The sequence below is a fragment of the Corvus kubaryi genome, unplaced genomic scaffold (assembly GCF_017639235.1).
Source record: "Corvus kubaryi isolate FWS band 111438036 unplaced genomic scaffold, C.kubaryi_AGA036_p1.0 split1-37374, whole genome shotgun sequence".
NCBI classification, from domain to species: Eukaryota; Metazoa; Chordata; class Aves; order Passeriformes; family Corvidae; genus Corvus; species Corvus kubaryi.
The window spans coordinates 244,668-266,457 of NW_024582079.1; the positions used below are offsets into that span (position 1 = coordinate 244,668).

The following is a 21,790-nucleotide window of genomic DNA, read 5'->3' on the forward strand; positions in this document are numbered from 1 at the left end:
TCCCCTGCAAGAAAGACTAAAATTCAAAGCAGCAGTGCTAAACCCTTGACATCTAGGCCAGAACTGAGCACCAACGACTGGATCTCTGCCTCCCTCTGATCTTACAAAAACCAAACAAATGTCAAAAACTTCCTATTTCCTCAGCACCAAATACACAACTTCACATTCAAGAAGTGCCTTCATCACATCGCCTTCACACCATCACTTGAAATACTTTTATTCTGCTCTTTATAAAGCCTGGAGAAGTCAACACTACCTGATAAATTCTGAAACAATAGGGTTTACAAGTGCAAGAAACATTTTTTTTCTCCCTTTTCAACTCTTCTAGTTGAAGCAGTTTGCTGGGATTTCTGCCAGGACCCGGTGGAAAGCTTTCACATCTGCGCTGTACAATTAAAATGTCAAAGCTGGAGATTATTTAGAGTATTAAGAATAAATCTAAAGATGAGCCACACATTTTTAAGAGCCATGTTTTGCTGAATTATGTCAAGACTATCTCCTTGTTCAGTGTGAGCCAGTATTTCATGTACTGTTACGATCACCAGGATCTAGCCAGTTTTTAATCTCTTTTAGCAACTTTGCCCCCTTCCCACCCCAGATTTCTTCCTCTGCCCCATCTGCAGCAACACCTCGAGCATCCCTCAGCACAACACACAGTGCCACCAAATCTGCCACCAGCACACACCTTTGGCTTTGCTGGGTGAGAAATTTGGATTCAGGAGGTGAACACCTGCAAAAATTCTGGTGTCTGAGTGTCTGATGTGAGCTGAAGAACTGCATCTGTGTTATTCACTCTTGGATCACTGGGACTGTGTCTCTTGAACTCCCACTAACAATTTTAGATCAGAGCTATTGCCATGCAAAAGAAACAAGTTCAGCTGTTCAGTGCAGCAGGTTCCCACCCACGTTTTGCAGATCGGCACTGGAGCCTGCAGACTTGCACAAGGATGCTGACAGCATCAGAATAATGCACTCAGAGCCAAAGAAAGTGAATACTCATGAGTGTGGAATTGGGGGAGGGGGCTGTTTCATGGGTAGTACATTTGGGTTTTTTAAAATAAACAAATCAGTCAAAGGGACACCTTAGATCCCAGCAGGCTCACAGTTTCCACAGGCTCTTCTATGAGCTACAGAGGAGGTGCAATGTTAGGTCACACCAGCAGCACCTCTGCTCCAGTGATGTGACTCAGTGACCTTCAAGGCCAGAAAAACCCAGAGCACAAGAGCAGGCTGGGCTCCCACAGGACCATTGTTCATTTTGGGTGTGCTTGTACGAAGCAGGAGTAGGGCAGTGATGAACTCAAGCTCAAGAAAAGTTTCCTCATGTCAGTGCAATCAATTTATTTCCTCCTGAAAAGCAAATCATTGCTGTCTCCACACTAGAAGGGACACAGCAGATGCCCTCCAGCCCCCCACAAGGGCAACCAGTGACAGCCAGCACCACTGCAGCTTCTTAAAGAGGATTCACAGGCTGCCTTGTCTTTGTCTCTGTGGGCACCACCTTCCAAGCTCTCCAGCACACATTGCTGTAGTTAAAAAAAATGAAATCATTTAAGGAGTACACAAATCTCTTACTGATGGGACTTGTTCAATCCAATCCTGTATCTCGTTTTCCAGGTACTTTGCCTCAGGCTGAGTAAATAATCACAAGTTTCACTCAGCCTCAGTGGAGGCCAAATTTGGACAGCAGCATTCTTACCAAGAACTAGAACTAATGGCTTTGCTATTTGATAATGTGAACCAGAGTAAGGAGGAAATAATTTTGGCAGAACTGAAACTGAATGGTCAATCTATTTAAGGAGTGGTACCACAACACTACAGAATCTACAGTTAAACCACCTGCAGGAAATAAGATCATCTTCTGGATAACCTGTTTGCAACATTGGGCAAATCAATGCATACACAAGCCTAGTAAAAATATCTGTGTCCTAACAAAAATCTTTCAATCATCATAAAGAAAAAAGAAATCTGGTAACAATAACCAAAATAATACTGACCAACAAAAACTAGAACTGACTGCAACCCAGGGATTTAAAGTTACATTCCTTTTAAGAGCTACCTTAAAATCACATCTGTCTTGTTGCATACAGCAGAGACCAGGGATTCACTCGCAGTGTAGGGTAAGTGTAAGCAAGCAGGGGCTGCACTGAAGCTTGTGGGAGGAGGATGGGCTTGATGACTAAATCAAGGTCCTTAAGTAACCTGCTGCAAAATTATGTATTCCTGTCTAATTTAATTGTTAAGGCTCTCTCCTGCTCTTTTGAGAGAGGATGCAAGAAAGGGCAGCAGAGCATTCAGCAAGAGAGGTTGAGATGGGAGAGAGGCAGGAGCTGAGAGGAGCAAGTTCCCTTTCATGCACAGATAGGCTGTTTGTGATGTTTGAATTACAGCTACATCAGTTATCTTTCCCCAAAAATCGTGTCTAACCCAATGTGAAAGACATTGATGATGGTGATTTGTCTCCTTCTGTTTTTAATTATTCATATGCAAATCATTTTGGGAGGGGGGAAGACCATGAAGGAAATGACATGTCAAGATACATAAACTGGTAAGGAAGACAAGCAAACCAAGGAGGGCTCCTCCAAGAATATCTGCAAACAAATAAAGTCAGTTTGCTATTCCAAATTTCAGATGAATTATTCACAGATGAGAGCTGGAGAACTGCATGTGAACAGAAATTAGAGACTTAAATAATAACACATTAGTGATGTTCACATGCTAGGCTGATCCCTAAGAAAGAAGCAGACAGTGGGTCATGTTAATCACTGATGTGTTTTTACCTGGCTGAGCTGAAAAGAACAAGTTGTGGCTGCAGCTCTCCATCTGATCAGAGCTGTGTGTGATGCTTGGCACTGGAAAGCATCAGTTCAGTCCTATTTCATACCACTTCGGCTCTAAACAGCAATTTAGTGTTGCTTAAAAAAACTTTTTAAGAAGGAAAACAAAGCCAAACCAAACCAGAAAACAACAACAAAAACCCCCTCAAACATCAAGTAAAGTTTCACTCTCTTAAAACTGCCAGGAAGGACCCTTCCCCTACAACAGTCCCACAGAGGTGTTCCAAACAGAGACCTCCCATTTCCCCTCTCTGGAAACGACAGCCTCGATTAGGACTTGGCTGCACAAACCCGACGAAGCAAAACAAAAACATTTCACAGCCCACAGCATTCCTGGCTCCCCATCAAAATGCTGGCAGCCAGGAGAGGGAAATCAAACCCTCTGGTCCTGGGCTAAGCCTCTGTCCCTTCATCTTCCATCTTCCAGCTTTTGCACTTCAGGCTATCAGATAAGGACAAATTGCCTGTAACAGGCGTTATTACTCAGCATCCCAGGTGCTATCAGGGATGTCCTAATTTGAGTGGAAACAGCTTCAGCAAGTGGCCTTGATGAGAGGGGATCCCCCTCTGCCTCCCAGCTGAAGGTCCTATCTCAGCTGGCCTCAATCCCCAAGCTGTTGGTGACTCCTTGGCAAGGGCACAGCCCCAAGCAGCAGAGATGAATGGCTCAAACCCGGGGCCCTATTTCACATCAAGCCAGGCTATTGCTAAATTCTACCAAGCACTAAGGTCTAAAAGCAGAATTTGGCACCAACCCTACAAAAGCTGGGGCCCATCAGCAGTGACCTCAGCATCCCCCAGCCCCACCAAAAGCCACCAGCTCATGCTTCTCGGAGCAGCAGAACCACCAGCAGTGATGTTCTTGCCAGAACAGGGCAAGATACCTCTTCAAATCAGGGCTTGCTTGGAGGAATTTTGGGGTTCCTCCCTCTTTGCATTCTGTAACACCTACCCAAGAATATGTTTCCTTCATCCATAAAGGTCTGCCTCCACCCTGCCCCAATACAGGCATTCCACAAAAATAAAAAAACAAACACACACCACAGGGAAAAAAGCGCTAAAGACAATAGTGCAGTCACAGAATTGGGCTGGAAAGACTCCTACAGGCAGAAGCCAATTAGTGTCATCTCTAACCTTCCCCCACTGCCTGCTGGATCTTTTCATCTCCAGGAGTCACCTTTTCAGGATTACATCCCGGTATGTCACCTGCCATTCTCACACAACACCATGCTGGTGTCTGACCAGGGCCAGCAACCAGGTTCAGCCCCTTCTCCCCACCAAGCCTCAATTGCACTGGAATAGCTGCACAGCCTGTACATAAAAGCAGTACTTTATAAAAAAAAAAAAAGAAAAAAAAGCACTAAAAACAACAGCCAGAAAGATGAGAACCCCTCAGAAGCATCCTGTGGTTTAACATCTTGAAGCTAGGCCATTTCACCCTTCTGCACAGGATTTCTCCTTAAGTTGCACGTTTGTTTGACATTCCCCACATTTACCAGTTATAGCACAGTCAAGCAGACATCCAGTTCCAGGGCAGATGAGTTAAAACCAACTTCAAAATAACACACTTGTACCTGTGGTCAGACAAAAAGCCCCACTAGAGCATTATACCACCTCCTCCAACAAAGGCTGCACAGAGAGTTCTGCTACAGCCCCACATCTCCAACAACAAAATCATAAAGGACTTCTCAAGAGGGCAGCCAGGCTTCCTCAGCAGCCACCCCCACACAGGCCTTACGAGCTCTCCCTCACACACGTGCGTAAATATACACACACCTCTGCATGTCTGCTTCACTCCAGTACATCTTAATTCCTGCCCTGCAGCTCAAAAGGCAAGGGGATGCTGATATTTTCAAGTCACCTGCACATAACTCTCATCCCCAGGCTGACCAGCAATCCCAGCTCACACCAGAATAGACACACACTTCCAAATTGTCTCTTTGCTGCAGCTTACAGAGAACTGAGAAAGAGTGAAGAGCACAAGACTCACCTCAGCCACAGAGAGCACAGAGCTGTATCCCACCGGCCTGGAGCCCCATTCTTGCTACTAAGACACTCCACAAGGGCTCAGCAAAAAACTGCAGCCCAGTCCCTGACCCAGGCTTTATTGAAGGGGAGGAGCCCCGCAGACACACCTGTGGTGAGTGGTGCACCAGGAGCAGCAGCTGAGCCCAGTTACCAGGAAGGCACCTGGCAGCCCTGATTCTGCCCAGGCTGTGTCTGTAAGGACAGAGAGCACGAACCAAGCAGTGCTCCCCTCAGCAGGAAGAGATGAACAAGCCCATTGCCTTTTCTGTTCCCCTCCCTAAGATACTCAGAACAGGGAGAGATGTTCCTGGTATCCTTCCTGGCTCCTCAGGCAGCAGGGCAGAGGCCAGTTTTGGGGTCATTCCTGGCGGCAGAGGGGATGTGGCTGAGGGAAGGATCTGCCAATACAGGTTCATTGTTATGGTTTCTGCCTCTCAGAGATGCAGTGCCATGAACAACCTCCCTCAGGGAACTCAGCAAAGAAGAGTTTTTGTAGAATTACAGAATGGTTTGGGCTGGAAGGGACCTTAAAGCTCATCTCACTCCTGCCATGGGCAGGGACACCTTCCACTATCCCAGGTGGCTCCAAGCCTGGTCCAACCTGGCCTTGAACACTTCCAGGGATGGGGCAGCCACAGCCTCTCTGGGCAACCTGTGCCAGGGCCTCAGCACTCTCTGAGATGAGCTGTCACATCTTAAGTGACGCAACTTCAATGTGTGTGTTCCCTCTGCCTTCAATGCACAGTTTTATACCCAGGGAAAAGGGAACATTTTCAGCATTTGGTGGCAAAGGCCACACTCCTCAGGGCATCAGTGCAAGGTTTGACATTGCCAGTTTGTTACGGTGTCTCTGCACAGGGGAATTCCTGCCAGCAGTGAATTCACTCTGTCTAGGGGCTGGAATTCAGGGTAGTAATGGAATATAGACACACAGCAGTAGAACAGCTGTAAGGGACCCCCAGATACAGCAGGCAAAACTTCTAAAAAGAGGTATTAAATCAATTTTAAAGCAATACAGTTCAACAGACTGTTGGGTTCAAGCAACACATAATTACCATCTTAAACCAAACCAGGATGAAGCCATCTAATTTCACCCAATCCCACCAGTGGAATCCCCTGGGTGTGAGCTCTCTGCACTGAGCCACCAGTCAGCACCAGTCTGAAGCAAAGAGGAGCTAAAACGTGCAATCAGCAAAGCCCAGAATAAACCCCAGTAAAAGAGAGTGGGCATTTAGTTACCAGGAGAAGGAATGTGTTTGTCACTTGCTGGTGTTGATTGCATTTTGCTTTGCCACTTAACAAGCACTAAATATAAATATATATGGGATTATATAGGGGAAGGGATATATATACACATACACATGTGAATATATATAGAAAGAGAGACACAGAGAGAGAGAGAGAGATGTATTTCTATAAAACTCCTTCTTCCTTATAAACACTACCATAGGGGTGAAGAGGAAGAGGATGTTCCCAGGGAGGGGGTTGGAAATGTCCACTGACCTAATAGGCTGGGAGGGATGGAGAAGGGTGCTTCCAACTTCAGACTCCCTTGTTAATTTAAAAAGTGGGGTTTTGAGTTTTCTTTTCTTGCTAAATCCCAAGTCCGCACTTTAACAAAACACAGCCTCCCCTCCTCTGCTGTTTTTCTGTTTTGTTTTGTTTGTGTGTGTGTGTAAAAGCAGCCAAGCCTGGCTTTTATCAAAGGCCTGAATGTGTCTTTGTGTCGCTATAACCAAAGGGAACCAAACCAGGGGGATGGCTGTGCTGCTGTTCCTCCACACAGTGCAGACCTCGTGTGTGTGATCATCTCCAGCACCGGGGCACGGCCGAGCACCGGGGATGCTGCGAGGCACCGATGCACTCTGACCTCATGTCTGTGTGAAGAAATAGTTTCAAGACTGGGAACCTTGTCACCATGAAAAGCAGAGCTCCTTAAAGTCTGGCTAAAGTCGCATAAAAGCAACCCTCAAGGAGCTCAAATATAGTGCTTTTACCAAAAGTAAAGTCAACTGGTCTGCATAAGCTCCCAAGTGGAGTTGAACAGCACTTCTTGGGGAATTTAACCATATCTTTGGAACTAAAATAAAACACTTTTATACAGTCCTGATCTACAAAATGGATAGATTAAAAAAAAAAAAAAAAAAAAAAAAGAAACAGAAAATGCAACAGAAAAGAAAAGCATGTGCAGCTTCTGGCCAGGTTCAGACCATCACTGTCTTCCCCTCACACTCCCTGCCCAGGATGAGGGATGTGGCAGACCCACACACAGTGCTCACCCCAGTAATGAGGTGCACAGGCTGGACAAGCTGTGGTTTAGGATGCAAAGTTTAGGAGAAAAATTGAAAGAAGCAAATGAACATGAGAAGTCCCTGCATGCATGGCACAGATGAGCAGTATTGCCCACACCAACAGTAGCCAATCCTCTGGCAACAGTGTGCTCCCCATCTAATCCACCTCCAACAAATAACCAGCAGCCTTCAGGCAAGCTAACAGCAGCTGCCAGTAGCCAAAAAGCCAGGATTTCTTCTAAGAAATGGGAACATACATTCCCAATTCCCTATCAGGGCCCATTTTTGCCATCAGCCATGCCCTCGAGTCCCTCTGGGATGGCGTGTTAGTCTCTTGACAGGGTTTCTGCGCAACACGGTTGAACATATTTAAATGTTTGCACAATAGGGCCCCAGAAGCATCATTATTTGGTGGTAGTTACTGCCAAGGCTTCCCAAAATATGAAGCAGATCATATCAATACCAACTGTTCTCATCCTCCAGACAGATCTGCTGGGGAAAAAGAAAAAAAAGAAAAAGAAAAATCTGTTCAACATCTCCTCCAAGTTCTTCAATCTCTCTGAGCAGTGAAGCAGCACAAACCTGCTCGATCCTCCTGCACAGAGTGCACCGGAATAGCACGAACGGGGACAGCTCAGAGACAGCACAAAATGGGGAGAAAACCCAGACAAACTCGAGCCAGAAACATTTCCAGATGTACTGCACTGACAGATCTCATCTCTACCAGTATTTTTTTAGAAGTCTGACCACAAAAACACAGATGGTCGGGAACATCATCGAACCTATTTAGTTTTTCTTTGTGAATACTTCTCTCTCCATCATGTCACACTTGCTGGGAAGCCACCCAAGAGCCTGGGACATGAAGGATAAAATTGTTATGTGGTGCACAGAATTTAATAGGTCCACCCAGGGGCAAATGGCCTCTATCTGTTGCTTGCACAGCCAACATCCACAGTTGTGCCACTGATAGCCAGAAGCAAAGGAAGAAACGTGGGATTTCTTGCAATGTACAGGAACCATCACACATGGGCTGGAGCCAAGTTCACCGCTGGAGTTGTCTTGACATAAATGGTCCCAGTAAACTTGCACTGAACGGAACCTTCAGATGAACAAAGTCCCAAAGTCAGTGGCTCTTGCCATACTGTTGCTCAGGTGGGTTAAAAAGTAATTTGTGTCACACAGCCAGCCCCAGGTAAAGACTGGCTTTTCTTGGCCTACATGTCTTGCCATGACTGCAATCATTGTGAAAAAATAACCCATCAAGGGCAACCCCCATTCAGCAGAAGCCAAGTTCTCCTAATGCCTTCAATATGTAATTACATAAATAGACCCAATTTAAAAGTGAGCCAGAAACATGAACAGCTTCAAACGCAACCAACATAGCCCCACATCCCTACCCCAACCAAGATTCTGTACGGCATACAAGATGAATGTGAGGTCTTTCACAAACACATCCCCAACTCAAATTAGTAGAAAAAAAATGTGGATTCCTGCCACCAAATCAGCATTCAAGGCAGTGATGGGCTCTCCAGAGCCCCCTTCTGTCAGTCCTCTGGCTATGCTCAATTCCTCCTGCACATGCAGCTTTTTCTCCTTCTTGCCCCACATGGTCACATTTTAAAAAGCAAACAAGCACGTGCTGGGGGGGACAGGGGGACACTGGGGACCTGTCGTTCCCTGCATTTCCAGCAGCTCCGTGCCCTGCTCCTACACAAGGCCGTGAGCTCGCTCCATCTGCCGCAGGGATGAAACCCAAGACACACATTGTGCTGCACAGGCTGCCAGAGCCCGGTGTTCGGGGGCATCTTGGCACCAGCACCTCTTCTGCCACATGATAAAACAGAGACTGATGGTGACAACAAAGAACAGGTGGAGGCTTAATTAGGTCATTAACCACGTGAGTGCATCCTGTAAAGCGGCATTAACCCCAGTGCTCATACGCACCAGACCACGCTGGGGTGGGACAGCACAGCCTGCAGAGACCATCACCTCCCCCTGGGCCAGATGCTGGGTGGGATTACCCTGGAATCATGTTGGGAAGTGACAAGAATTGTTGCCTCCTGGGTCTGATGTAGAAAAGCAGAAAGAAATCCAGCCTTTTTACAGTCTAGTTTATCGTGGCAGGACAGGTGCAACGAAGAGAGATGAGCAACTGAATCTGTCTCCTCCTGCTGCTCCTCCTTGCAGTGTGTCACCACGAGGACCTGTCACTCACACTGGTGTACCTTGTGCCAGGGTGTGGTAAGTTCATTCGATGGTTCCTGCACACCCAGCACCAACTCCAGCCAGGTACAGCCACTGCATTCATCCCTGCCACCCCACCCAGCGCTCCCAGGCCAAGGGCCCCCAGGGACACCACTGCAGCCATGCTGTTTGCAGACTCCTCACAACCATGGGCGGACAAACCTGTGGCCAAATTCTTCGCACTGGCTGCTTTTAAAATAGCTGTTCAGTGATTTTCTACAACCAGCTTGGCTTCATGAGAAACGAGGTGCAGGAGCACTCCATCACACAGTGTGAGAACTGCCTCTCCCTTAGCACATGGGGGACAAACCTGCTGGTGTCACACCACCTTCCCTTGGAGCAAGGTCTGGGTGCTCTGCGTATCAGACTTGATAAATAATTTCACTGCTGATCCAGACAGACAACTACTGCAATAAAAATAACAGACAAATGTTTCCTGATCTTTCTCTGCTTTTACATCTGAAATAACACCTGGAGTCTTAAATATGATCCCAGCTGGCATGATGAGTGCTGGGCTTGTGTTGGTTTGGGTGGTAGTGGAAGGGTAAGCAATCCACGCTTGTGGCTGGTATTTGGATTCACACCCTCATCTCTGTAATCCAGGCAAGCCAGGCTTCTCACTGAACAACTGTTGCAACATAATTACTTGGTTAAAAACCTGTTATGACTCTTAGCTATGGCCAACTATGGGTATTGCTCTCCAGTTCACCTTCCTCCCTCCCGTGAAAATGTGGTGGTCAAAGCAGGAGCAAATTTGCAATGCAAAGGCACCACTGCTCAGGGGCTGGAGCTCAGAACACTTTCCTTTAGGCAAACTCTATTTAACAAGTGTTGAAAGGGACTGTCTTTCCCAGAAATCTGTAAAATAACCAAAAAAAGCTACTGATAGCTTTTCTCATGTTTTGACCCCAGCTGGCAACTAAGTACCACTCAGCCATTCCCTGTTCCAGCCTTTACTGGAGCGTCAGGAGTGATGGAGTTATATTTGGATCCTTTAAAGGGCACTACACCTACTGTCCCTGCAGCCCTACAGAGTCAAACAAATGATCGTGTGTTAGAGCAACAAAATAGGAGCAAACAAACAGCACCGGGTGAAAAGCAATGTTTCTAGTCATGGAAATCAGGAGATAACACCAGGTTTACAGATAGCCTAGGATTTCTCAAATGGGAAGCCGTGGCAAGAAGCTGGGGGGGCAGATGGGGCTATTTGTCCAGCCTTTGTCTGGGCTGGCACTCCCTGCAAGAGGCCAGAGGGAAGGTTAATTAATGGTACCTGTTGGTAAATGATGTGGCACCCACCCAGTGCAGCCAGAGCAGATTAAAAACAGTTATACGGCCTCTCTGCTCAGGTTTAGTTTTGGTTGCTGTCACCTACACGCTCCCAGCCTCAGGCACAGGTGATGGGGCTTCCTGTGCAGAGTGTATTTGTGCAGTGCAAGTCAGGAAATGTCAGTCTGGAGCTTCTTGTACCAGAGAAATAAGGTGGCTCTTGCTTCAGGAGTACATCAGTGGTAGCTCACTGTCCCAAAATCATTTCTGTGCTAAAACCTGCTTCTATCAACACTGCATGACTGATAAGCTCAACCTAAAGCCTGCTGGGGTAAGACACATTCCCACCCTGTTACACACAGGGTGGACAGGAGACGACAGCACTACTGGCTCGATGAGGTACATGGAAGTCCAGTAGATACCATGCCAGCACTGTCTATTTTCAGTAATCAGCTCTGCACAGCCAAGTCACTGCTCGCTTGGGTGATGTTGATCCATCATTTGAACAAGAAAGAGGAGGAAAACAACTGGAAAGTCACAGGAACTTCCCAGGTGAGTCAGTCCATGAGTACTGAACCAACCTGCTCCAGAGCCTCCTCTCTGGAAAGGCAGCACTGAACGGGTTGGCAGCAAAAAATATCTGTGCCTGGATAAATGACTTCATATGTCGAGACAAAGATAAAGTTACACAGAGCCTCTTGCAGAGGACATGGTCATCAGGTTTATTTTTGTAGTTCTCATTACACTCAAAATAACTTTGGCAGACTTAGAAAAAATAAATTTTCAAAGCCTTCTCTTATTGATGTCACCAGTTTTAATTAATTTTTGCTGAAGTGGTCTAAAGGCAAATGCTGCTGGGATGGGCTGTTTCCTGGTGTACTGCTACAGGCCTCCGTGTTCAAATGCTGGGGCTGCACCAAACACCACCAGGATGAATCCTGCCTCAGCCTCACTGGAAGATGCCTCCAGCCCATTTCCCTGCGACAGTGGTTTTGAGGCCAGACTGCCTTTTAGCTCATGCTCTGCCTCTGTGTCAGAGGCGCTGGCAGCTCTGGGAATAACACTGGTACCGTGCTATTTCCTGCCTCAGAAAGTCCTGACCACATCCAGCATTTAAAGTCACCTCAGTAGGACGTTAAATGTCACTGCTAGCTGACACAGCAGCTGATCTGGGAGGGTGTGGAACAGAGGACGTGCCCTCCTTCACACGCCAGCACAGGGGGGAACTCTGGGAGCAGTCCCCAAATTCCCAGATTCAAACCTCCCCTTTGCTGCACACCTGGCTGTCGCCTCCTGCTCCCATCACCACCACCACGAGCTCCTCAGCAGGAGTGCAGAGCATGCCAAAATCATGAGCAGAGCCCCCTGACACTCCCCTTACACACCTGGCTGCTGCCACCACTCCAGCAGCTCCCTCTGGACACACAGCAATCCACAGGACCACCAGAAAAATCATTCCTCTTTCCAGGGGGATTTTGGGCTCCTCCCCCGTGGCTGGCTGGCACCCTGCAGTGCACAACACGTGGCTGGGAGGAGATGCCAAACCAAGCAAGACTCTTCCATTTATTTCCATCTATTGCAACCACTCAAGAAAGCAACCCCTGACCTAAAGGTTTCAGTCAACAAAGAATCCTGAAGCCAGAGCTTCGAGGTCCCAAGGACGAGGTGGGGCCCCATCACTCTGCGGCAGCTGCTTTCCAGCACCTTCCAGTAAGGTGATGGAGGGTGTCTGTGCCCATCCCAGGTAGCTCCTGGGAGAAGGAACTGGCAGCTCCTACACATGTGGTGTGCAGACACAGCTCCAGATGTCCTTGGGGCCTTCCACAAACATCCAAAAGGGACTGGGGAAATGGTCGCCAGGAAGGAGCTGATGGAAGGTAGCCAGCAGTCATTTCTAGGCTCAAAGAGCATTTTTCCAAAAGTTGCTAAGGTCTGCAGATTGGCTTTTTGAAGGGGTAAGATTTGAAAACACGTGAAACAGAAAGTAAGTGCCTGCATTTAAATGGCACCATTTGTTCAAAGTCCTTCCCAGCCAGTTGTTCTTCGTTATTTAGATGCTTGGCTTCTGGCTCATTTTTAAAATCCTGGCACAGCCTTTTCTGTGCAGGAGAGAATTCTGATTGCATTTGTAAGTTTAGTGAAAAAAATCCTGTTTACACTAATCCATAATTCCAACGTCCCAGCCTCCCGCGGGCAAAGGCAGATGGAGAAAGCAAACCCTGCTGAAGGGAAGTGACTGGCAGGGTATGGAGAACTGAGGCAAAGGGGGATTCAGAAGGCATTTTAAAATCTGAAGATTTTGTAAAGCTCCTTGTCTCACTCTAAATCACAGAAATTACAGAAAAATACTGAGTTTTCATGACTTCAGTAGGCAGAAAAGGGTATCTTAAGGTGAGCGTAAGGAATACCTCAGAGGTTTAAGCTCAGTAGACGCAAAGCAACTCAGAAAAGCAGAGATCACTGCTAATTAAAAAAAAAAAAAAAATACTTGTTTATATTTGGTATTTTTCAGTATCTGTTGAACTACCCTGAGGGACTCAAAAATGTGCCACTTCGGCCCAGATCCTGAAGAGGCAATAACAGAGCTGCTATCACGGGACAGCACAAAACAAAGAGCCAGCATTAGCAGAGCTGGGTGCATCCCATTTGGCCTCCTGGAAAACATCTGCCGTTTGTCAGGACTACAAAGCCAGCAGAGCCCTCTCCCCCTTGATCTCCAGCAATTAGGGAAATTCTGTTGTGCTAATTACCTGGGGAGACAATACAGGGAGAAGGCAGATAGCATAGCGAGTGACACTTGAAGGCAGTGTTTACAACCAGTAAAAATCAGGCAGCTATTTCAAGTCACTGGAAACCACAAAAAGTGCTGCACCAACCTTCCAGGGCAAGCTGGAGAATGCTGATCCCCGGGTATAAAGGTAGGGTAAATATTAAAATAATAATAATTTAAAAAATTTAAATTATATAAATAATCTAAGCAAGAGAACCTCTGGAGCTGCTGAGTCTTCAGAGGTGGGGAGGGTTTGAAATGCTCGGCTTCCCCGAGTACACATGGTTTGAATTGCCGAGAAATGGAGCAATCCGTCGTCCTGCCGGCTGCAGCACCACTGTGCTCCTGCTGCTGCCAAGCCATTATTGGGAAATATTTGTCACATATTAGCTGGAACATCAGATTACTACACTGAACATTTAATGCTGTTTTGTAATATATCCATACGTTCAAAAGCATGTGACACCGTCCCAGCGTGAATTCAAGATGAGAACAGGGATATGCATCACCCAGTGGCCAGGAGATTCAGAGTTAAGGCTCCAGAGGTACTGTCAAATAAAAAGGCACATGGAAACACAATGCATGCGTTGAAATACGCAGTGCAAGAGCAGCCAACAGAGCTGGAGCTCTGTTTCACACCCTCAGTCCACAATTCAGCAAGGACCAGCTGCTGGGCAAGGCATGCTCTGTGGATTGGGGCTGGTTTAAGCCTATTTTTACTGGATTTAAGGAAACATTTGCTCTCAGGCTCTAGCATGGTGCATCCAGCACCTTGAGCTCTCAAGGAACCTGTTCTCACAGAGCTTGAAGACTTTTGGCACGGCAAATACCACCTTTAACAAGCACCTTTTGCACCTGAGGTTTTAAAAGACTGTTAAAAAGTGAGTGGGAAAAATAAAAAATAATCCTTAAAAAGCATGTATATGAGAAGGCAGCCAGATCCCACACGACTGATAAACAAATTGTTCACCAGTGTGAAGTTTTAGTCTTGCCTTCAACACACCTCCCAGTGCTCATCAGCTGAAGGCTGTCCCAAATGCCACATACACTAGTGTTCCTGCACCTGCTGCGTTTCATCCTGCAGCAAAGGCTTTGTAAGGATCCCACAGAGAAGGAGACTGAGCACAGTGGACGAGGGGCCTCTCTGTAAAGTATTACAGGCCTGGCTTAGGGAATGACAATAATACAAGTATTAAGCTGCTGTTTCCCTGCGAGACAACATATGGGGACAGCCTGTCCAGGCCCTGCCCAGCGCCCGCAGCATCCAACCACTGCTGCCCCATCCCAAATAGCTGAGGGGACTCAAAGGCCATGCTCGTCCCCAGAGTGGGGTCACCAGCCTGTCACAGCGTTCCCGAGCCTGACCCACACTCAGTCCAGCTGCCTCAACCCCCCTGAAGAATGCTCTCCTCTCCCTCAGCCACAAAAATGCCCAAACCACAAAGGACTCAAAGTGACACAAAGTTCTTGTCATCATCCCCTGCATCGCCTTGGTTGAATGAAGAAAGCAAACCAAGTCAACTCAAAGCAGCACACAGATGCTCAGAGCAACTGCAGAGGCAACTTCTTGCAGCATGCTTAGCATTAGAGACAGAAAAGTTACTTTTTAAGCTTTTAAAAAATATATTCTTTAAATTATCTTTTTTTTCCAAGGTCGGGTTGGATGCGGCTCCGAGAAACCTGATCTGGCTGGAGATGTCCCTGCTTACTGCAGGGCAGTTGGACTAGAGGATTTTAAAGGATTCCTTCTGTGGTATCTCCTGACGATCGCGATCTCGCCGTGGCCCTGGCGAAACGGCCGGGCCCCCTCTGCCGGCCACCGGCCCCAAGCCGGCCCCGCCGCCGCGGAAAGCCCCGAGGGTCCCATTCTAGAAGCCAACCCAGCTGTGCCCTGCAGCCAAATAGGTGACTTCCTGCAGAGCACAAAGCACAAAATGGGTCAGTTTGGGTTGGGGCTTTTTTGGGAGGGAAGGGCGTTTGGGTTTTTTTTGTGTTTTACAAGCAGCGATTTAGGATTTCGCTGTAGTCAGAATAACTTGACCCTCATTTAACTTTTAAGCGGATCGTAGTCATCTTGTTCCAAACTGCTTTGAATGTGTAGCAAGTCAATTGTATCAAAACAGTGCCCTAAAAACAACCCCCACCCCCTCAAATCCAAACAAACACCAAACTGACTCACTTCTAGGAAAAATCAGGGCTTGTTTAAGACAAGCTCAGCTGGCATGGCCAGCTCTGAGCATGTGTTTGCTCCTGCCACGGGTGGGTCTGCAGGGCAGCCAGTCCCATTTTCCCAAGGAGGCACCGAGGGAGGGACCACCCTGGCATGACAATGCAGAGAGCATCCTCATCCTCGGCCCTCCAGCGGCTCTCCAGCTTGCTTTAAATCCAATTGTAAGAAGGAATTCTTAAGCTTAGAAGGGTTATTGGCAAAGCCCCCCCAGCCCAGGTATTCAGAATACCCACCAGCTGCCCATGGGAAGCAGGAGAGGGGCTGGCAGCCTCTTCCCATCCCCTACACAAGGAAATTTTTAGTGGGGCTGCTTTTTCAGTGCAGAGGCAAATTGAAGCTGAGCCGTTGTTTTGCAACCTGGCATAGCTCAGCAGCATATGCCAGTGAGGGCCACAAGCTCTCAGATGTTTCCAGACCAAGCTCTTTAACTACAGAGCAGAAGGTAATTCAGCCTTTTTCAGGAGAACGAGCTAAAAAATGAAACACATCTAAAGATGTCTTTGATTTGCTCCAAAACAGCCGAAAGGCTTCAGGACAGTCCAGCAGCACATCCTCACCATAGCACAGTGCTCAGCTCCCTGCAGTGGTGGCCAGGAGCAGCCACCTATGGGACATTTCCTACCCACCAGGAAATCACTTCTCCTTCCCTGGGCTCACCAATTACTTTGACATTCGTTACTAATGATTGTAGCGAGCATTTCATCAGCACGTGGGAAAACCTTCCCCTTCCTCTCTTCCCCCCATCTCCCAAACACAGCAACCAGCAAACCCAGTGACCTGGAACAGAATTGGGACTTTCCTGGACAAAAGAAGCCTCTTCAATCCCAATTGCTTTCCGCAAAGGAAAAGCCTCTTGATCACTTAAGCACACCAATAGCACCCTGTTTACCCAGACCAGAGAAAGATGCAGTCCCAGAATCCTGTGAGGTCGGTGGACTTGTTGGGTCTGGGCATCATAAGAGAGAAATCTGATTTGACCACCTTGCAAAGAGCTGAAAATAAGCAGTATTTGTTTCTCAGCTGGTGGGTTTTGTTACCAGGCAGTGAGGCACACAGGGAGCCTTCTGCTGGAAAAGCAGCGAGTATATTTAGGAGCATCATTAGTGAAATGTTTCTGAGATTAAACATAATCTTATGGCGAAAAAAAGTCCATTTTTTTTTTTTCATCCTGTGAGTATGGACTAACACTGTGTGTTTTGGTAGGATTCATATCCAGGGTGGCAGGAAAAATCGACCCTGCCCCTTTGCCTATTCTGCCATCCCCATGTAGCATTTATGGTTTGTTTATTTTCTTTAAAACTAGAATGGAACACTGCTGCTTGGAAGTCCTTGTAACACGCCTGTGAATCGTCCGGCATCAAAGCACTGCACATCTTTCACCCATCTTTCGCTACTTTTGAGGAAAGAAAACAAGAAAAGAAAGGCTCAAAGTGCCCCAGCTCAAAGTCACTCGCACCATTCAGTGTGACAGCAGAGCACTTCACAGAGCATTTCCATAAACGAGGTTCCTTTACAAACTAATCTGAGCTGTTTATTGTTTCCAAGGAGCATGCACTTCCACAGCAGAACAGGAAGTTTTGACAGTTTTAGAAGTTCATTAAACTCTGGGAGGAAATTTAAACAATCGGTGACAGCTTTCCTACAGCAAAAGAAGTCGCTGCCCTCCGAAAAGGCAGAGAGGCTGCAGCTTTTAATTATCACACTTGCATTAAACCCCAGTGATTTTGTTACTACTTCTAAATTGTTTTGGCCCAACACCCAGGGCTCACAACCCAGTCAAGTTCTTCAGTCTTTTATTCTTATAGCCAAACATCGCTTTTGTCCAAACCTCAAACTCCTTGATCTGTGAATAGGCCAAAGCAAGGCACTGAGAGAAGCTGACAGTCTCAAGCACAACAGAGTGCTTCAGCTTGGGAAAAAACACTTCTTAGCACATTTTCCTTGATAAAAAGGAACATAAAATACAGGAGGGGAGGAGCTCAGTGGCGTGGGTGCAGCGAGCAGGCGGCCCCTGTGGCGCTGGCTGTGCTGGTACCTTGGCACCTACCTGGGGGGCACACGCAGTCTGACGGGGCCTCTCGCGCCGTCCGCAGCTTCGCAAGTCCGTCACCAAGTTTCTGTTCGGAGAGGGAATGAAAACAGCCCTTTAGAGAGTACATTATACCTAAACACGGACCGTGCACGCATGCCAACATCCAAACCATCCAGCTTCCTTCCAGGGAGAGGTAATGGTTTCATCCTGTGGCGTTCAGCCTCCTCGGATAATACCCCATGCTATAGTAGCACATAAATATTAAACATTTCTGAGCACGTGGCAGCCTACAGCCCTCACATGGAGCAGGCAGACACTCCCCCTGCACATCTCAAAGTCCCTTGAGAGCCAAGCTTCATTGGCAGGATTCATCCTGTGCTCCTTCACAAGCCCCACGTTCAGATGTGACCTGATTTGGTTGATTTTGTGCTTAAAATTCATGCTCTGTGGAGTATTAGAGGTTTCTTTAAGAGAGGCATGAAGTGAGGGACAGTCAAGACTGGAGTGCTCACCCACCCTCAGGCCTACGCCAAGCCCAGTGTTTCCATCTCCAAAGTGAAAAACTCACCAATGGGACAACTAGAAGAGATAAAAATTCACAAAACTAGAGCAGTGTCTACGTGGCATATTGCAGGCAGATGTGAGCACACTCTGCCTGCTCCCTAACCCAACGAGACTGTTCGTGCCTGCATTTAGGACACTGCCAAGCCCAAGTTAATGAGCCTGATGACAGGTACATTACATTAGCTCAGGCATAGTCCCTGCCTGGGATAGCCCAGCAAGGGTGGGAACAGCTCATCTTCACCACAATCTTCACTCTCTCAGTCCTCCAGGAATGCCCTGTTCTACCTAAAGTACTTGCCAAAAGACAAACCAGTAATCTGATAACTGGAGTCCCTACATTTCAAAGAGACAAAATTCAAAGTACTTATTCAGTCTAGGGTGTTAAGACCTGACATTATACAGCTGATGACCCAGTCCCTGTTCAAATATTTGAACACTGTGGACTATTCAGGAATTAGGCTACCTGTGAATTAGGTTATTTTCTTTTTATTCTGAGGATTAAACAGTTTTTATCTCTTGTTGAAATTCTATGCCTCTTCTATCTGCTTGGATGTGACACTAAGGGGTCCTGAAAATACCAACACGGTTTCATAGCACCTGACAAAGAAGTTGTGCTGAGGGAAGTACAAATACCAGAACAATCCAGCTGCCTTCTGCAAAACATATACTTTCCTTGAGAAAATGTGGCAAAAAAACATCTAAGGAGATTTTTCTGACAGCCACCTGCAGTCTAAATGTTACAGAGTTGCTCAAGTTTCATCTGTTTACTTTTAATGTAATTTGGACGATGAAGATGCTCGAGGAAATGAAAATAAGCTCTCCCACATTTTTAGTTCAGCAGGCATCAGTGGCAACAGCAGAGATCTGAATCCTGGAGCAAGTCCTCTGTTCTCCCATTGAATTGTTCTTGTCATGAAACTGATTAATCTGGACACTGCGGACAATAAATCCTTTGTGAACAAAACGGTCCAGCTTTGTTTACAACAACTGGATGTTTCTATAATCCTCCCGTTAATATTTTCCCTCCAGTGTGAAAACTACACACTTGGAGTTGGGGCTTTTGACACAGAGCAAGTGGAGATGCTGCCATGTCTGGACTGTGCTGTTGGCAATGTTTCAGAGGGCATCAAAGCAGGAGCCTACAGCACGTCCCACTAATGGGACAAGCCAAGGGAAGGGCAAGGTCCTGCCACAGTCAAATCAGCAATTTCTCCAGAGTTACACGGATGCCTGTCACAGAGCCAGAAACGAAATCCTAGCTGTCCAAATTGGCTTCCATTACCTTAGTTACACACTTACCCTTCCTTTATTATTTCCTATCCTCTTTTACTTGCCAAACATTTAAACAGTACTAAAAGGAACTGAGCCAGTGTGTTGGTGCTGTGTTTGCTGCTCTCTGTACACGGCTCTGCCATAAATTATGCCAGCAAACCCCTTGACTGGTACATGGACTAAAGCTTTCGGGTTGTGGCAGAGAACAAAGGATGCTGGGTCATGCACAGAGAGCGTATGGAGCTTTGGTTTCACTTCTGAAATACTGTGGTAAACTTCAAAGGAGGACCAACACAGAATTTAACAAAAAAACTGACCCCAGGCATCAGTTGATGTTCATGACGATGGAAATACTCTCTCGCTCTCCAGAAACTCTCAAGCACAGAAAGGGCAGGAGTTGCTTGACAAGCGAGCGGTCTTATGTAACAGAGTTTGGGCAAGAAACACTTTCTGAAACTTTACCATAAATTGAGGTTCATTTAAAATGACCGTTAATAGATAGTGCAATCACTACTACGGATTCCTCAAATTTGTTGCTTGAATCAAAATTTGCTTTAGTATTGACAAAAGTTTGGTCATACTAAATGTTTCAACAAGCTCACTCTTCCATTAGAAACCCAATTATGTGGTTTTGCTTTATTTTCCCCCGTACAAACCCCATCCGAGCATTCCCAGTACAAAACAAGCTTTCCACACTTAACTAAATCTCAGCAAGAGGTTGCACATGATCTTAGGCAGTGCCTCAGAAACCATTCCCATTGCTAAGCATATTTATTGGAGTAATTGGAACAGAACCACTGCCACAACCAGCAGGCTAATTCCTGCCTGGAGAAAAGACGTTAACTAGAGTCTGTGATTATGCCTCACAGGCACCCCCCCTGGTCTGGTATTCAGGGTTTTCACAAAAATATTTTAACATTTCACTTTTATCGAGGCACATCAATGCAACCAAGTTTCCAGGCAAAAGGACACGCTGTGGTGGTGCCAGCAATACCCTCACCCTAACTCCAACAGCAACACACAGCATGAGGAATTGTCTCCCCATGCCCCCAGGCACTGCCTCCATCCCTGCTCACAGCCCCAGAGCTTTCACAGAGCTCCACGTACAAATCCATTTTCACATGATTTAGGCTTCGTCATGATTTTAATGCATGTTTTGCACCCCAGTCAGGCCACTACTAAATTCCCAGTGTGAAACCTTCCCCAGATGTCAGAATTGATCACTTAGGGGTGCCCTTCAGCAGCCCCATAAGCCGTGTTGAATCTTGCTGAACTTTATGAACTACTGTTTATACAAATCCAGCAAACCAACTGTGGGATCCTCAAGCATTTCCTATGAGTGATGGAGCCCTTCACGTCCCCCTTGCATGTAAAAAGCCCCAAAAGTAAACACCAGAATTGGGAAAAAGATAACCCTGGGATAAGGGTAACTTCTCCCAGAGATTCGGTTTAGTTAGGCACCGAGCAGGGCATCAGTGTGGATAACAGTTCTCCAAGTAGGGGAAATTGTTCATCAAAGAAATATTTATTGAATAATTTCAGAAAACCCCAGGACTAAAAGTGAAGTAACTAGTGGCGGGTCTCCTCTGCCTTCCATAAATCAATTCTGCACTGCTAAACCACAATACTCTGTGGCACACAGTCCAGATAGCGGGGATCATGTTCATAATTTCTAACAAGGAAATTATGGTTCATTAAATCCCAAGATAAATAGTTATTTAAGTACTCGGGTTACCTGTGTCAGTGAATAGAATAAGGGGGAAAGTCGCATGTCCTCAAACCTTCGACTTTTGGCCCTTCACCTGGGGCATTTTCTCTTCTAAACAAGGCTGGGCTCTGCCACGCCTCGCCCTACGCCTGATTCACGGAAACGGCAGCAAAAAGGGGGAAGTTTGGTAAAAGTTTTTCCAAAGAGAAGGAGAAGCCGGTGGCACACGGAGCGAGCCCCGCGCTGGAACGGGGCCGGAGCGCCTTCCCCGAGCCTGTCGCCCCGCCGCGGTGCGGCCGGTGCTGCGGGGCTGCCCGCGCCGCCTCTCACTCACCTCGCGGAACAGCTGCTCCACGCGGGGCTGCAGCGCGTCCAGCAGCGGCCCGTGGCCGGCGGCGCCCCGCTCCTCCAGCGCGGCCAGCCGGCCCTGCAGCTCCGCCGTCTTGGCGCCCAGCAGCAGGCACACGGCCACGGCGGTGAGCGAGAGCAGCAGGCACAGCACGGAGGTGGCGGTGCCCGCCGCGCCGGCGGCGCCGCTGCCCGCG

General features: G+C 47.2%; 1 protein-coding gene across 1 annotated transcript in view; it reads right to left on the reverse strand.

Annotated features, from left to right (window-relative positions):
* Nucleotides 1–21,789, reverse strand: part of LOC121657812 (collagen alpha-1(XXIII) chain-like) — a gene marked incomplete at its 5' end in the record, with an annotated part of 188,572 nt that extends 166,783 nt beyond the window's left edge. The window contains 2 exons of the mRNA XM_042013933.1: nt 17,717–17,786; nt 21,580–21,789. Coding sequence (XP_041869867.1) covers nt 17,717–17,786; nt 21,580–21,789 — 280 coding nt within the window. The remainder of the gene's footprint in view (nt 1–17,716; nt 17,787–21,579) is intronic.
* Between the last annotated feature and the right edge of the window lies 1 nt (nt 21,790).